This window comes from Scyliorhinus canicula, chromosome 18 (assembly GCF_902713615.1).
Source record: "Scyliorhinus canicula chromosome 18, sScyCan1.1, whole genome shotgun sequence".
Classification (NCBI taxonomy): domain Eukaryota; kingdom Metazoa; phylum Chordata; class Chondrichthyes; order Carcharhiniformes; family Scyliorhinidae; genus Scyliorhinus; species Scyliorhinus canicula.
The window spans coordinates 68,141,534-68,159,838 of record NC_052163.1 but is presented as its reverse complement, the minus strand read 5'-3'; the positions used below and the strand labels follow the sequence as shown (position 1 = coordinate 68,159,838).

The window sequence follows — 18,305 nt, the reverse complement described above, 5'->3', positions numbered from 1 at the left end:
GAGATATTGACCAACATGTACAAGAATGCACACTCTGCCAGATGCATGAGCCAGTACAGAGTAGAGAAAGCATGAAAGAGATGGAAATAGTTACCAGTCCATGGAGCAAAGTGGATATGGATTTGTTTTATTTCCAAGGTTGTGACTATTTAGTGGTCATAGACTATTACTCCAACTATCCAGAGGTGATGATGCTGAATGATTCGACTGCCAGATCTGTCATAAGGGCAACAAAACCAATTTTTGCAGGCCATAGGCTACCTTTAAATATGGTCTGTATTTTTCAAGTTGGGAGTGGACACAGTTTGCAGAGCAATACAACTTCAATCACATTACTTCAAGCCCATGTTATCCTCAGTCAAATGGCAAAGCAGAGAAAGGAGTAGGAATAATAAAGAAATTGTTCCACAAAGTGATTGATGATAATCAAAATCTATTGTTGGCGTACAGAGCATCACCACTGTCAACTGGATTATCACCTGCTCAGATGCTAATGCTTTGCACCACATAACCACATTACCTAAGTTAACCATTCCAGATATGGATAATCAAGAGATACACAAATTATCACATCAAAGAAAAAGAAACAAAAAGAGGACAATGAAAAATGATCCAAACCTCTGTCTGAACTAAAAGAAGGTGACTTTGTACGGATTGAGAATCCTGAAGGAGGATGGCACCACTTATGGAACCATCAATTCTATGGACACGTGCTTGTAGGATTAGAATAGCGGTTTTAATATACTTACAACAGAGCCAGCCTGTTAGCCGTTGAACTTTCGATGAACTGGCTGGCTGGCTCTGTGGCACGGATCTTTATACAGCAGCTCCAGGGGGAGGAGTTCTGGGCGGAGCCAAGGGGGGAGCCCAGTACAAACTCTCGAGTACTCCCAGAGCTACTCCCCCTGGTGGTCAGGTAGTGCGACTGCACTTAGAATATCGGTACATATATACAATGGGAACAGAGTGACATTGGTAACTTATAATACCGTGTGAATCTCATTCACCACATTCACCCCCTGTGAAAAAAATCAAGTCCGGCGGGGGTGGTGGCTCACAGAGTTAGTCTGTCCGGTGGACGAATTGTTCGTTGCGATCTGCGGAGCACCGGGGTTGCAGCCTCTTGCGGTGGCTGGGTGGGTGTTGAGAGCTGGGGTACAATGGCAGACTCCGGGGCGGGTCTCGTCCAAACTTCATACACCTCTGGCTCGACCGGAGACTGGGGGCGCTGGGGGCGGGCTGGTGCTGGCACGTGGAACAGGTGGGGCGAGCTTGCGGGATCGGGGGCGTGAGGGGGCGGCAGCATAGGGAACAGGGTAAGGGGTTCCTCAGTGGGGGTAGGGGGGGGCTAGATCCAGCGGGTGCCAGGTCCCGAAGGGATACTGTGTCCTGGCGACCGTCCGGGAACTCCACGAATGGGTACTGGGGGTTGGAATGGAGGAGGCGCACCTTTTCAACAAGGGGGTCGGTTTTGTGCGCCCTGACGTGCTTCCTCAGGAGAACCGGGCCTGGTGTCCTCAGCCACGCCAGAAGTGAGACCCCCGTGGTAGTGCCCCTAGAAAAAATGAAGAGCCGCTCGTGAGGGGTTTGATTGGTCGCTGTACAGAGGAGGGATCTAATTGCATGGAGCGCGTCTGGGAGGACTTCTTGCCATTGGGAGACTTGGAGTTTTCTGACCGGAGGGTAAGTAGGACGGTCTTCCAGACCGTCACGTTCTCCCTCTCCACCTGCCCGTTCCCCCTGGGGTTGTAGCTGGTTGTCCTGCTCGAGGCGATGCCCTTGTCGAGCAGGTACTGACGCAGCTCGTCGCTCATAAAGGACGAACCCCGGTCGCTGTGCACGTAGCTGGGGAAACCGAACAGGGTGAAGACACTATGCAGGGCCCTAATGACTGTGTGGGGGGTCATGTCGGGGCACGGGATGGCAAAAGGGAATCGGGAGAACTCGTCTATGATGTTGAGGAAATAAATGTTCTTGTTAGTGGAGAGGAGTGGCCCTTTGAAATCGATCGCAAGGCGTTCAAAGGGCATAGAAGCCTTGACCAGGTGGCCCTGTCTGGTCTATAGAAGTGCGGTTTGCACTCTGCACAGATCGGGCAGTCCCTGGTGACCGCTTTTACCTCCTCGTTGGAGAAAGGCAGGTTTCGGGCTCTGATGTAGTGGGCGAGCCGGGTGACCCCTGGATGGCAGAGGTCATCGTGGATGGCTTTCAGACGGCTGATCTGTGCGCTGGTGTATGTCCCGCGGGATAGGGCATCCGAGGGCTCGTTGAGCTTCCCCGGTCGATATTTAATATTGTAACTATAGGTGGAGAGTTTGATCCCCCACCGAAGGATTTTATTGTTTTTTATTTTGCCCCTTTGCGAGTTGTCAAACATAAAGGCAACCGATCGTTGGTCGGTGATGAGGGTGAACCTCCTACCTGCGAGGTAGTGCCTCCAGTGACGAACAGCCTCCACGATGGCTTGTGCTTTCTTCTCGACTGAGGAGTGTCGGAGTTCTGAAGCGGATAGGGTACGGGAGAAAAATGCAATGGGCCTCCCTGCCTGATTTAAAGTGGCTGCTAGAACTACCTCTGAGGCGTCGCTCTCAACCTGAAAGGGAGTGGATTCATCCACCGCCCGCATGGCTGCTTTGGCGATGTCCTCCTTGATGCAGCTGAAGGCCTGGCGTGCCTCAGCAGACAGGGGAAATCGTGTGGCCTTAAAGAGTGGGCGGGCTTTGTCCGCATATTGAGGGACCCACTGGGCGTAGTATGAAAAGAACCCCAAGCACCGTTTGAGGGCCTTGGGGCAATGAGGGAGGGGGAGTTCTAAGAGCGGGCGCATGCGGTCCGGGTCTGGGCCCAGGACTCCGTTCTCCACGACGTAGCCAAGGATGGCCAGTCTGTTTGTGCGGAAAACGCATTTCTCCTTGTTATAAGTGAGATTTAATTTCTGTGCCGTTTGGAGAAAACGGTGGAGGTTGGCGTCGTGGTCCTGCTGGTCATAGCCGCAGATGGTAACATTGTCCAGATACGGAAACGTGGCCCGCAGCCCGTACTGGTCTACTATTCGGTCCATTGCTCGTTGGAACACCGAAACCCCGTTAGTGACGCCGAAGGGAACCCAGAGGAAATGGAAGAGGCAGCCATCGGCCTCGAACACCGTGTAGTAGCGGTCCTCCGGGCGGATTGGGAGCTGGTGGTCTGCAGACTTCAGATCCACCGTGGAAAATAGCCGATATTGGGCGATCTGGTTAACCGTGTCTGCAATTCTGGGGAGGCGATACGCGTCTAGGAGCGTAAAGCGATTTATGGTCTGACTATAGTCGACGACCATGCGATATTTTTCCCCGGTCTTGACGAGCACCACCTGAGCTCTCCAGGGACTATTACTGGCCTCTATGATCCCCTCACTGAGCAGCCGTCGGACCTCCGATCGGATAAAGACCCTATCCTGTAGGCTGTATCGCCTGCTGCGAGTAGCTACTGGATGGAATCTGGAGTGAGATTGGCGAAGAGAGAAGGGGGGGGGAGATGCGCAAGCATGGCTAGGCTGCAGATAGTGAGTGGGGGCAGGGGCCTACCGAAGCTGAGGGTGAGGCTCTTGAGGTTGCACTGGAAATCCAGGCCTAATAAGAGTGGCACGCAAAGGTCAGGCAGGACATAAAGTTTAAATTTCGAATAACTAGCGCCTCGAATTGTGAGCGTAGTGACGGTGCGTCCTTGGATTTGGACTGAGTGGGAGCCCGAAGCGAGGGCGATAGTTTGGCTCACAGGAAAAATAGGAAGCGAACAGCGTCTTACCAGCTCTGGGTGTATGAAACTCTCGGTGCTCCCGGAGTCAAAGAGGCATGGCGTGCTGTACCCGTTGATCTGGACCTCCGCCATCGAACTTCGTAGGTGCTTGGGGCGGGATTGATCTAGTGTGACCGTGTTGAGTTGCGGGCCGCGTGATGGGTGCCCGGGGAAGTCGTAGTCTTCCGAGTGGGCATCCGGTCGAGTAGATGCCGGTACGTTCTGGCGAGCTGGATGCAGGATCGCTGCGCTGAGTTGCGGGCCGCGTGATGAGTGCCCGGGGAAGTCGTAGTCTTCTGATGAGCTATCTGAGCATGGCGATGCAGATGGGGCCCGTGGATCGCACGTGGTGAGCGGCGAGGAAGATGGCGTTCAAGATGGCGGCCCCCATGAGTCGCACGTGGCCGGCCGCATGGTGGGGATTTGCCAAGATGGCTGCCCCCATGGATCGCACGTGGCGGGAGGGGGCGGAGTCGGGGCGTAAGCTGCAGCGTTTCGGGGCCCCACGGGCCCGCTGGTGCTGGGAGCGATTTGTTCTCTCTATTGGGGAGTTAGAAACTGGGGCCCTTTTCGTGAGGCACACTCTGGCATAGTGGCCTTTCTTTCCGCAGCTGCTGCAGGTCGCGGATCGGGCTGGGCAGTGCTGCCACGGGTGCTGACTTTGTCCACAGAAATGGCAGGCTGGGGCAGCTGAGTAGCTGGCTGGGGCAGCAGAGTGACTGGTTGGGGCCGCAGAGTAACTGGTTTTGGCAGCGCGGTAGCTGGGGGGCCGTGTGGCACAGGCCTGGGGGAGTTGTTGGGCGGGGGCCCACGATGAGGTCGCAGGGAACGAGGTGAGGCTGCGGTAGGAGACTTCCATAGTGGTAGCAGCCTCTACAGTAGTATCTGAGTCCTGGGCCCCCTTTTCTAGCAGTCTTTGGCGCACATAGTTAGATCTAAGGCCCGCTACGAAAACGTCCCGCACAGCAAGCTCCCTATGTTCAGCCGCGGTAACGGCTTGATAATTACAGTCATTAGAAAGATTGTTCAGTTCACGTACAAACTCGGTTAGCATTTCTGTAGGCCGCTGACGGTGAGTCGTAAACACGTGGCGTGCATAAACCTCGTTAATGGGCTTAACGTACGTTTTGTCCAATATCGCCAGCGCTGCGGTGTAAGAACCGGCCGGGTTTAGCTGCGTGGAGATTCTGTGGCTTACCCTCACGTGCAGTAGGCTGAGCTTTTGTTCCTCCGTTGTTTCAACGGTGCTGGCTTCTGCCAGGTAGGCCTTAAAACTTCTCAGCCAGTGGGATAAAATTTCTTTAGCCTCTGCATCCTGCGGGTCGAGTTCTAGGCGTCCGGGCTTGAGGGCTGCTTCCATGATTTACTTCGACTGTTTCGTAAGTATATTAAATTGATGGAACCATCAATTCTATGGACACGTGCTTGTAGGATTAGAATAGCGGTTTTAATATACTTACAACAGAGCCAGCCTGTTAGCCGTTGAACTTTCGATGAACTGGCTGGCTGGCTCTGTGGCACGGATCTTTATACAGCAGCTCCAGGGGGAGGAGTTCTGGGCGGAGCCAAGGGGGGAGCCCAGTACAAACTCTCGAGTACTCCCAGAGCTACTCCCCCTGGTGGTCAGGTAGTGCAACTGCACTTACAATACCGGTACATATATACAATGGGAACAGAGTGACATTGGTAACTTATAATACCATGTGAACCTCATTCACCACAACCACGTCACAAAAGTTCTGAGACAAGTCGCACCAAGGTTGTACTTAGTCAATACTGAACAAGGATCTCTGTTCAGAAGAAACAGAAGAGCACTATTGTGCATCAACGTAATGCTAAATCTCAACCTCAGAATGTTATTGATCCAGTTAACATCTTCAAGGACATTGACTTTCCTAATCCTTACTTGATACAGACACAGTGAGAAGATGTAGCACAGCAATTGAATACCTTGAAGACACTGTTAAGGAGGTCCACAAGAAGAAGACTGCCTGAAAGACTTAATTTGTGATGTCTGTATAATTAATCATTTTATCATCTAAATGATAGAACAGCTATTTACAAATTAATGAACAAAAGTTATAATAATTTTCTTTGACAAAGAAAGGGGATGTGGTATTAACATAACTGTAAGAACTTCAAGTGTGAAGTAATGAAGTGTCTAGAGTAGCCATGAGAGGGAGTTACAAGTATATAAGGCAGTGATGCTAAGCCTTGTGTGAGAGTGTGTGTAGGAGCTAGCACGAGAGAGTCAGAATACAAATAGAGAGAGTGAAAGCCGATCATAGATTATATCAGTATTTAGATTAACTTTCTAGAGTGTAGTTTAAATGTTAATAATCAATAGTATTCTTTAGGAATAGGTGTCGAGTCAAAAGTAGAAGTGTTGATAAATTTATAGCTTTGTTTAAGTTCAAGTTATTTTGTGGTCTTTGTGAACTACGCCAACTATCCTGAAATAAACAATACAAAGAACACCACAGTAGTGTGATGTATAGTGTTGGAAATCTACAGTATGAGTACTGCGAATAAGTTAGTGTTGCTGGTACATACTTTGTGACTAGCACTTGTTATGGGTCAGGGTTTGATAACTGCAAAATATATTACGTAGTCCACCTGGCCTATAACTTATTATTGATTTTGGCTAGGATGAGCACAAGAGGCTGCCTTTCAGGTGTTATTCAACAGACTTCTTCGGCACTTTTAATCAAAAAACAAGCTTTATTCTAAGAATTTAGTTAACATTTGCATAAACACACACAGCAATAATTTTTATCAATTGCAAACATAAATACCCCCCACACAACTACTACAGTAATCTATGTATAACCTTAATGAATTCCCCCTTAAGTATTCCAATTTAATAACAAAATCCAAGTAAAACCAGAAACCCCTTTTCAAAGGTGTGGCCCAGCTCACTGATATAAGACTGTTGTCATTGATACTCTGTTCCCCTTTTCAAACAAAGATTTGAATTTCTTCCAGAAAGCAATTATCTCTGTTAAGTTACCAAGCAGTCTGGAACAGCTTTTGAAGTAAAGATCTAGAAAGACTCTTCTTTCATCCTGTGCAGTTCAAACCAGTCCAAAAACTCAAAGCGAAAGTAAAAACTCCGAGCCACAGCCCAGCTCCACCCACACAAGACATTACTGAAGCCATGTAATAAGACAAAACCCTTAAGCCATGTGATAAAGCCATGTCCCTTTCTTAAAGGGACACGCCCATGACACAATGTACATGTTTCAAGAGTAGGCTGAAAATACATGTGAATTAATAGACTACCTGAATGTGTAGATTTGGATTGCCAGATACAGTATGAGTATATAAGAACATAAGAACATAAGAACTAGGAGCAGGAGTAGGCCATCTGGCCCCTCGAGCCTGCTCCACCATTCAATTAGATCATGGCTGATCTTTTGTGGACTCAGCTCCACTTTCTGGCCCGAACACCATAACCCTTAATCCCTTTATTCTTCAAATAACTATCTATCTTTACCTTAAAAACATTTAATGAAGGAGCCTGAACTGCTTCACTGGGCAAGGAATTCCATAGATTCACAACCCTTTGGGTGAAGACGTTCCTCCTAAACTCAGTCCTAAATCTACTTCCCCTTATTTTGAGCCTATGTCCCCTAGTTCTGCTTTCACCCGCCAGTGGAAACAACCTGCCTGCATCTATCCTATCTATTCCCTTCATCATTTTAAATGTTTCTATAAGTTCCCCCCTCATCCTTCTAAATTCCAACGAGTACAGTCCCAGTCTACTCAACCTCTCCTCATAATCCAACCCCTTCAGCTCTGGGATTAACCTAGTGAATCTCCTCTGCACACCCTCCAGTGCCAGTATGTTATTTCTCAAGTAAGGAGACCAAAACTGAACACAATACTCCAGGTGTGGCCTCACTAACACTTTATACAATTGCAACATAATCTCCCTAGTCTTAAACTCCATCCCTCTAGCAATGAAGGACAAAATTCCATTTGCCTTCTTAATCACCTGTTGCACCTGTAAACCAACTGTCTGTGACTCATGCACTAGCACACCCAGGTCTCTCTGCACAACGGCATGCTTTAATATTTTAACCAATCGACATGTAGATTAAAATCCCCCATGATAACTGCTGTACCATTTCTACATGCATCACTTATTTCTTTGTTTATTGCCTGCCCCACCATAACGTTACTATTTTCTGGACGATAGACTACAGTTACTTTTTCGCCTTACTATTCCTGATTTCCACCCAAATGGATTCAACCTTATCCTCCATAGCACCGATGTCATCCCTTACTATTGCCCGGATGTCATCCTTAAATAACAGAGCAACACCACCTCCCTTACCATCCACTCTGTCCTTCCGAATAGTTTGATATGTGAGTTGCTGGTATCCTCTGTGAGTATATAATGTGCTAGAGGCACACTGTTGTACTTACTCTGGTAATAGGTATATCCGTTGATGTTGTAGCTGTTTGAGTTTCTGGTAGAGCTGGAATAGACCCTCAACTGTTGCCTTGGACTTGCCACCTCTAATATTTGCCACTTGTTCCTGGAGATCTTCAGCAACCTGGTGATAAGTAGATGATATTCACAATTCATTAAGGAAGCACAACTTCATATTTTGTGTCAATTCACTTCACTTTTGTCTGCTTTTCCCCTGAGGTACTGACCCTTGTTAAGAGATTGTTTTAGGAAATTAATTAACTTCAAAACCTAAGAGACCATTGTTCACTAGTGAGCCTAGTTGAAATGTCATAAAACTATTCAACCATGGGCCAGACAGACAGGCCCATCGTGGACTTCACTTTATGCTCACAGATCAAGATTCAGTAATAATGACAGGAGTGGACAGCCTGCCTGATTCTATTTCCTCCCCATTATCTCTCTGAACAGGCGGCGGAATGTGGTGACTAGGGGCTTTTCACAATAACTTCATTTGAAGCCTACTTGTGACAATAAGCGATTTTCATTTCATTTTCATTCATCTGGGATGCTGAAGTTGGTTGTGGTGACTTCACTTGCTTCATCTGAGATCAGTCAGCTGAGCATAGAACTGAACCACACCCTACATTTTTTGGTATGTATGGTTTACTACAACAGCAAGCAATGGTTTTTGACCTTGTAAAATGAAAAGATCATTACAACCCCTTGATGAGAGTAGTGGAATAATTGAGGCTTTATTGAGCAAAGATGTTGTGCCTCCTGTAGCTGCTACCAAAATGACTGCAGCACCGGCGAACACACACATTTATACGCCGCCTTCTTGGCCGAGCCAGCAGGCAGGGATTTACCCATGTACCTCTAGTATATGTGTCTTACCGTAATACATATAATACAGCTAGTGGTGACTACCACATTCACCCCCTGTTAAAAAAAAAGAGTACGGCGGGGTGGTGGAAAAAAAATTTACAAGTTCAGTCTGTCGGGGGCCTTGATCCTCCTCTGTGATCGCCTCAGTCCTGGTGGTGATGTGAGCGTCGACTTGGTCACCTGTAACTCCGGGAGCGTGTTGTCCTTGTCTTCGTCACCCCTGAGTGGAACCAGTGGGAGGATGGATCCTCCTGGGGCGGGGGCTGCCCTGAGTGGGAAGGCCTTGTCTGCATAGTTAGGGACCCACTGAGCATAGTAGGAGAAAAACCCCAGGCATCGTTTCAGGGCCTTGGGACAGTGGGAGTTCCATGTGGGGGCGCATGCGGTCAGGATCGGGCCCTAGAACTCCATTTTCCATGACATAGCCAAAGATGGCTAAGCAGTTGGTGCGGAACACGCATTTCTGCTTATTGTACGTGAGATTAAGGAGATTGGCAGTCTGGAGAAATTTTAGGAGGTTAGCGTCGTGGTCCTGCTGATCGTGGTCGCAGATGGTGACGTTGTCTAGGTACGTGAAGGTGGCCCACATTACGTACCGGTCAACCATTCGGTGCATCTCACGTTGGAAGACTGAGACCCCATTAGTGACGCCAAAGCGAACCCTGAGGAAATGATAGAGGCAGCCATCTGCTTCGAACGCAGTGTATTGGTGGTCCTCTGGGAGGATGGGGAGCTGGTGTTAGGCAGACATCAGGTCCACTGTGGAAAAGACCCGATACTGTGCAATCTGATTGACCATGTCAGATATGCATGGGAGGGGCTACACGTCGAGCTGCATGTACAGATTGATGGTCTGACTGTAGTCAATGACCATCCTGTGCTTCTCCCCAGTTTTTACTACTGCCACTTGGGTTCTCCAGGGGCTGTTGCTGGCCTCAATGATGCCTTCCCACAGAAGCCGTTGGACCTCCGACCTGATGAAGGTCCTGTCCTGGGCTCTGTACCATCTGCTCCTGGCGGCGACGGGTTTGCAATCCGGGGTGAGGTTCGCAAACATGGAAGGCAGATCGGCCATAAGGGTCGTGGGCGGGGGGGGGGGGGGGGGAGGTTGCTAAACTCTACGCCTTGGACGGTGAGGGTCGCGATGCAGTACCCCTGGGTTTCCACGGAATGGGATCCGGACGCCAGGGACATTTTCTGGGTAACGGGGTGTACCGCAAGGGAGCAGTGCCTTACCGTCGTGGGGTGGATGAAGCTCTCTGTGCTCCCGGAGTCAAAAGGAACAAAGCAAAAATGATCCCACCTATAGCCTGAAACATTGACTTGCAAATTCCAAATATAAGTTAAAAAACAGAAACAGAAAAAACAAACCAACCCCCCCCCCCCCCCCCCCCACCCCCCCCCCCCCCCCACCACCACTCTCCCCCACCCTGTGTTCATTGGCAACAATTTCCTGAAAGTCTATGATAAACAAACCTCATGAACTGTAGAAACCCTCCTTCGCATCCCTTAGCTCAAGTTTCACCTTCTCCAGGGAGAAGAATTCCAACAGGTCCCCCCACCACAACGAGGCACAGGGCGGAGAAGCTGGCCTCCACCCCAGCAGGACCTGCCTACGAGCAATCAGCGAGGTGAAGGCTAAAACATCTACCCTCATACCCGCCTGCAACTCGGGCAGGTCCGACACCCTAAAAATGGCTTCGAGGTGTAACACCCCGAAATGATGTCTCTCCAATACCTTTCCAGCTTTGGGCAGGACCAAAACATATGTTCATGGTTTGCGGGTCCCCCCCACATCACTCACAGACATCCTCCATCCCCTCAAAGAGCAGCCTCATCCTTGCTTTTGTGAGGTGGGCCTGAAACATTGTATCAGCCCCAACCGCGCGCATGAGGTTGAGGCATTCACCCTTCGAAGCACCTTGCACCATAGACCTTATTCCATTACCTCCCCCAATTCTTCCTCCTATTTGGCCTTCATCCACTCCATGGACACATGGATACCAGGTCCAGTACAGCCCCTTCCCTAGTTGGACTATCTACATATTGTTTTAAGAAGCCCTCATGGATTCTCCTTGTAAACTCTGCCCCGTCGAAGCCCGTAGCACTAAGTGAGTCCCAGTCAATATTGGGGAAGTTAAAATCTCCCATCACAACACCCCTGGTGCTTTTACTCCTTTCCAAAATCTGTCTACCTATCTGCTCCTCTATCTCCCGCTGGCTGTCGGCAGACCTGTAGTAAACCCCAACATTGTGACTGCACCCTTCTTATTCCAGATCTCTACCCATATAGCCTCACTTCCCTCTGAGGTGACCTCCCGCAGTACAGCTGTGATATTCTCTCTAACCAGTAGCGCAACTCCTCCACCCCTTTTACATCACCCTCTATCCCGCCTGAAACATCTAAATCCTGGAATGTTTAGCTGCCAATCTGTTCTTCCCTCAACCAGGTCTCTGTAGTGGCAACAACATTATAGTTCCAAGTACAAATCCAAGCTTTAAGTTCATCTGCCTCACCTGTTATACTTCTTGCATTAAAACATATGCACTTCAGGCCACCAGTCCCGTTGTTTTCAGCAACATCTCCCTGTCTGCTCTTCCTCAGAGACATAGTGGCCCTATTTCCTAGTTCTCCCTCAATGCTTTCACCTTCTGACCTATTGCTCCTGTACCCACCCCCCCGCCATACTAATTTAAACCCTCCCGTGTGACACTAGCAAACCTCGCGGCCAGGATATTTATGCCTCTCCCGTTTAGATGCAACCCGTCCTTCTTATACAGGTCACACCTGCCCCGGAAGACCTCCCAGTGGTCCAGATAACTGAAACCTACCCTCCTACACCAGCTGTTTAGCCACGTGTTTAGCTGCTCTATCTTCCTATTTCAAGCCTCACTGGCATGTGGCACAGGAAGTAATCCCGAGATTACAACCCTAGAGGTCCTGTCTTTTAACTTTCTGCCTAGCTCCCTGAACTCCTGCTGCAGGACTCATCCCCCTTCCTTCCTATGTCGTTAGTACCAACATGTACCACGACCTCTGCTTGTTTGCCCTCCCCCTTCAGGATGCCCACCACCCGTTCTGAGACATCCTGGACCCTGGCACCAGGGAGGCAAAATACCATCCTGGAGACTCTTTCACGTCCACAGAAGCGCCTATCTGTGCCCCTGACCATAGAGTCCCCTATGACATCCGGAGCCACAATGCACGAGGATAATAAAGTTGTTGACATTGCACTCAGTATAGAAGCACAAGCCAACTTCATCACAGCAAATCTACCTGTCACAGATGCTAAACTACAAATGATCAAGGCAGAAACTCTACGAGATACAACACTTCAGCAAGTGATACGATATCTACGAACTGACTGGCCAAAAGGAAAATGTGCAAACTTTCACAATATCAGAAAAGACCTGACAATCATAGATGACTTTCTATTGAAAAGGGACTGCATTGTAATTCCATCATGTCTTAGACAAGATATTCTCACACAAATTCACGAAGGACATCAAGGCATTGAGAAATGTAGAAGAGCACGGCAATCGGGATATAGACAACGATATTCAGTAGTGTTGGATGTGCTAAATGCACCAACCAGCACAATGTAAGCAAACCTTGGTGGAAAGCTAACTAGTTACTCAACCATGGACAAGTGTCGCCATGGATATATTTTATTTTCAAGGCTGTGATTATTTGATAATCATTCACTATTACTCAAATTTTCCCGAGGTTATCAAATTATTCGACTCAACGATGCATTCAGTAATCAGGGCAACGAAAAACATATTTGCCAGACATACTGTACCAGTTACTGTTGTCACAGACAATGGACCGTGTTTTAGCAGCCTGGAGTGGTTAAAAATTTTCAACAACGATAATTTCACGCATGTAACTTCTCGCCCACTATACCCGCAGGCAAATGAGAACGCTGAGAAAGGGGTGGGAATTGTGAAGCAGCTTTTCAAGAAAGCAATTGAGGATGAGAACGACTTTGATTTAGCACTGTTAGCATACAGGGCTACACCATCGTCATTGGGGCTTTCTCCAGCACAACTCTTGATGGGACGGAAAATACGTACGATATTACCTACTTTAATTGTTCCAAACAAAGATGAGCAAGTCGGGCAGCAAACAAATGCAGCAACTGAACAACAAGCAAAAGACATATTATGACAAAAACTCCAAACCACTACCTACACGCAGAGAAAGTGATATTGTACGCATTCGTAATCCTTAAGGTGGATGGATGGACATTGCAAAGGTACTCAATAAACTCACACCAAGATGATCAGAAAAGAATCTGGAAAGATTTTTCGTAGAAACAGAAGAGATCACTTGAAACTTAAATAACCTGTTACATTCACAGAATCAGCTACGAGTGAACAACTCATATTTCCTACAAATGACTTTCTAAAAGCTATATTGTCACATGTTCCAGGCAATGCAAATCACAATGTTGTAACATTAAGCAAGTCTACAAGATGTAGGAAACCTCCAAATAGATTAAATCTGTAAATCTAACATTAGTTCTATCATTGTTGACATGCTGCATGATGCTTTAAACAAGAAAATGTATAACCATTCAACCTTGTATGGAAAAGGAAAAAAAATGGAACATTCTTTCTCAAAGAAAGAGGGATGTGATGTTATACAAATGTACTGCTTGTGGAGAATTATGTTATGTTAAGCCTAGCCACTAGAGGGGGCTAATGGACAGTACTATAAATTGCACTGGCTCTTGGGCTCGGGTAGGTGAAAGATTTGGAGCTGAAGAAGATAAGATTCACAGTGCATTGCAGAGCTAGTTAAGATATAATAGTTATAGTTAGCAGATTGGGATACTGTTAGTGTATGCTTGTGATGAGACCATCAATTCACGAGACTCGTGCTTTAAGATATGAACAGTGGTTTTAATCTACTTACAACAGAGCCAGCCTGTAACACGATGAACTCTGGATGAACTGGTCGGCTGGCTCTCGGCATCAATCTTTTATACAGCAGTCCAGGGGGAGGAGCCGTGGGCGGAGCCAAGGGTGGATCCCTGTACAAACTTCTATGCATTCCCAGTGCTACTCCCCCTAGTGGTAGGGCAATGCAACTGCTCGTATGTCGAGCTTACAGTGACATGGTATAATATGTATTACAGTGTGAATTACATTCATCACAGTTTGCCATTCAGAATAAGTATCGAACTCAAATTTAGTAGTGTTAATAAAATTAGTTTAGTTCTTCAAGAGCTTTGTGTGTCTTCCTGATCACTGCGCCTTCCATCGTAGTAACCCCTCACAAAGATCACCACACCGGGCTGACCTGTTTGCTCGACAAAGAACCTTCGCTTGCCCCTTCTTCTCAATGGCTTTTTTTTGGTTCTTCGACATCCCCCTCCTTCCTTATGTCATCCTGCACCTGTTCATCCAAAAACCTCCCCTGGAAATGGACATTAAATTCCAGAAAACCAAGCCTTGAGCAGGAACCACCCAACGTGCGACTTTGACCTACATGAAGCAACCGGAAATACGTGCTGAAAATGAGCCTCCACGAGTGGCTTGCCATTACTGGCTGTCTCGCCATCTGATTCGCCAGATTCATGCCTCAGTGTCTCGCTGCAAACAAAAGCGAGGCGATGCAGTAAAACGCTCCCTCACCACTCACTCCCAGTCAACACACAAGCATGGCCACGGCAGACCTGCTCCTCATTTTTGGGATGCTGACCTGGACAGGCTTCTCGATGCTATGAATGAGAGACAGGGCATCCTGCTCCAAAGAGGGGGTCAGAGGGCCAGCAGCAGGGTCAGCAATGTTGCCTGGGTGGCAGTGGCAGTGAGTATCAATGTGGGTAGCATGACCAGGAGGACTAGCTTCCAATATCAACCTTCAGCAAGCTGCAAGGGTACGTTACCACCTCTTTCCTGGCATCAGTTCCACCTTCCATCCCTCAAATTTCCAAACCACCCCCCACCCCCACAAATCACTGGCTGACACCTTGCACCCTTCCCATATCTGATCATCGTGCTTGTTCCTGGGCACTCACCAGCATAATCCCTTCATGTCCAGGTGTTGTGCCCACACATGTCACCTGCTATAGACTTCCTGGTCCATCGAACGCGAGGCTCACAAAGCCCTCTTTTTGCCTTCGCAGGAGAATATAGCCCATAATTAGTGGAAAAGGGCCAAGATGGGGGGTCGAGGGGTAACAGAGATCCAAGACCTCACCCCATATGAGGAAAGAGGGGAATGGGAGGAAGGACGGGAATTGGGGGGGAAGGGGGGAGCTGACGGACAAAGCCTAGTCCTGTGAAAGTCGTGTGAGGATGAGGGCATCCCTGCATCGCCCGACAGGCCAGATCCTCGCCGCCTTAATCCTCCGTCATCCTCCCCGGGCTCGACCTCCAGGCCTTCCCGTCTCCTTCTCCGATGAGGCCACAAGTCCCTTCTCCTCCACTTCTAGCATGTCGTCCTGCTGCTGTGCCAGGTTGTGGAGGGCACAACAGACCATCACAAAACAGGAGGCCCTCTGGGGGGTGTATTGCACTGCACCACTAGAGCGGTCCAGACATCAGAATCACATTTTGAGCAGTCTGATGCACTGCTCAATGACAGCAGGGGTGGGAACATGGGCCTCGTGTATCGGGTCTCTGCATCGGTCTCCGGCCTCCACATTGACGTCATCAGGCAGGACCTCAGCCGGTTCCCCCTATCCCCCAAGAGCCAACTCATCACGCTTCCTTGGAAGTGTGCATAAAGGTGCTTGATCCGAAAGCGGTGGTGGTACTCAAGTTTAACATTCAGGGAGTGGATCTCCTTCCTGTTACATAGATACATAGAAGACAGGAGCAGGAGGAGGCCTTTTGGCCCTTCGAGCCTCCTCCGCCATTCATCACGACCATGGCTGATCATCCAACTCAATAGCCTAATCTTGCTTTCTCCCCACAGCCTTTGATCCCATTCTCCCCAAGTCCAGCCGCCTCTTGAATATATTCAAAGTTTTAGCACCAACTACTTCCTGTGGTAATGAATTCCACAGACTCACCACTATTTGTGTGAAGAAGTGTCTCCTTATCTCTGTCCAAAATGGTTTACCACTGAATCCTCAGGCTGTGACCCCTGGTTCTGGACACACCCATCATTGGTAACACCTTCCCTGCATCTACCCTGTCTAGTCCTGTTAGAATGTTATGTCTCGATGAGATTCCCCCATCATTCTTCTGAACTCCAGTGAGAACAATCTCAATCTAGTCAATCTTTCCTCGTATGACAGTCCCCCCATCCCTGGAATCAGTCTGGTAAACCTTTGCTGCAAGAACATCCTTCCTCAGAGAAGGAGACCAAAACTGCATACAATACTCCAAATGTGGCCTCACCAAGGCCCTGTACAATTACAGCAATACATCCCTGCTTCTATACTTGAAACCTCTTGCGATGAAGGCCAACATACCATTAGTCTTCTTTACCATCTGCTGCACCTGCATGCTTACCTTCAGCGAATGGTGCACAAGGACACCCAGGTCCCGCTGCACACTCCCCTCTCCCAATTTACAATCATTCAGGTAGTAATCTGCCTTCCTGTTTTTGCTTCCAAAATGAATAACCTCACACTTATCCAGATTATACTGCACCTGCAATTGGTTTCCCACTCGCCCAACCTGTCCAGATCTTGCTGCAGGATCCCTGCATCCTCGTCACAATTCGCCCTCCCACAAATTTGATATCATCTGCAAACTTTGAGATGTTATATTTTGTTCCCTAATCCAAATCATTCATATATATTGTGAATAGCTGGGGTTCCAGCACCGATCCCTGTGATACCCCATTGGTTACTGCTTGCCAATTTGAAAAGGACCCATTAATCCTGACTCTTTGTTTCCTCTCTGCCAACCAGTTTTCTATCCACCTCAATATATTTCCCCCAATCCCATGCACTTTAATTTTGCACAATAATTTCTTATGCGGGACTTTGTCAAACACCTTCTGAAAGTCCAAATATACCACATCGACTGGCTCCCCCTTGTCAACTGTACTGGTTACTTCTTTAAAGAATTCCAACAGATTTGTCAAGCATGATTTTCCCTTCATAAATCCATGCTAACTCTAACTGATCCTGCCACTGCTTTCTAAATGTTCCGCTATAAAATCCTTGATAACGGTTGCAAGCATTTTCCCCACTACCGATGTTAGGTTTACTGGTCTGTAATTCCCTGCTTTCTCTCTACCTCCCTTTTTGAATATTGGAGTGACGTGAGCTACACTCCAGCTGCAGGGACAGTTCCAGAGTCTATCGAATCCCGGAAGATGACCACCAATGCATCCACTATTTCCAGACTCGTCACCTTAAGCACTCTGGGTTGCAGATTCTCAGGCCCTGGGGACTTATCCGCCTTCAATCCCATCAATTTTCCCAGCACCATTTCTCTACTAATGTTGATCTCCCTCAGTTATTCCCTCTCACTAAACTTTTTTTTCTCCAACATTTCTGGGAACAGATTTGTGTCCTCATTTGTGAAGACCGAACCAAAGTATGTATTTAATTGCCCAGCCATTTCTCTGTCTCATATTCTGCATTCCCCTGTTTCTGTCTGTAATGGGCCTACATTTCCCTTTACCAATCTCTCTTCACATATCTGTAGAAACTCTTAGTGTCAGTCGTTATGTTCCCTGCAAGCTTCCTTTCGTACTGTACTTTCCCCTTCTTACTCAATCCCTTCGTCCTTCTTTGCTGAATTCTAAACTGCTCCCAACCCCAGACATATTATTTTTCTTGGGCAATCTGTATGCTTCTTCCTTGTTTAGGATACTGCTTCTAATTTCCTTTGTAAGCCATGGATTGGTCCCCATACCCCCTTTGCTTTTGTGCCAGACAGGAATGAACAATTAGGGCGGCACAGTGACGCAGTGGGTTAGCCCTGCAGCCTCACAGCGCCGAGGTCCCAGGTTCGATCCCGGCTCTGGGTCACTGTCTGTGTGGAGTTTGCACATTCTCCCCGTGTTTGCGTGGGTTTCGCCCCCACAGCCCAAAGATGTGCAGGGTAGGTGAATTGGCCACGTTAAATTGCCCCATATTGGAAAAAATGAATTGGGTACACAAATTTTTTTTAAAAAGGAATGAATAGTTGCTATAATTCCTCCATGCATTCTTTGAATGTTTTCCATTGACTATCCACTGTTATCCCTTTAAGTAACTCTCCCCAATATATCAAGGCCAACTCACGCCTCATATTCTCATAGTTC

The 18,305-nt window shown here is 48.0% G+C and overlaps 1 protein-coding gene across 4 annotated transcripts in view; it reads right to left on the bottom strand.

The window, feature by feature from the left end:
* The window catches only part of unc13d (unc-13 homolog D (C. elegans)), a 495,771-nt gene that overhangs the window by 262,708 nt on the left and 214,758 nt on the right, over positions 1–18,305 (bottom strand). For all 4 annotated transcript variants that reach the window (XM_038777597.1, XM_038777599.1, XM_038777598.1 and 1 more), the window contains one exon: positions 8,209–8,339. In XM_038777597.1, the coding sequence (XP_038633525.1) occupies positions 8,209–8,339 (131 nt within the window). The remainder of the gene's footprint in view (positions 1–8,208; positions 8,340–18,305) is intronic.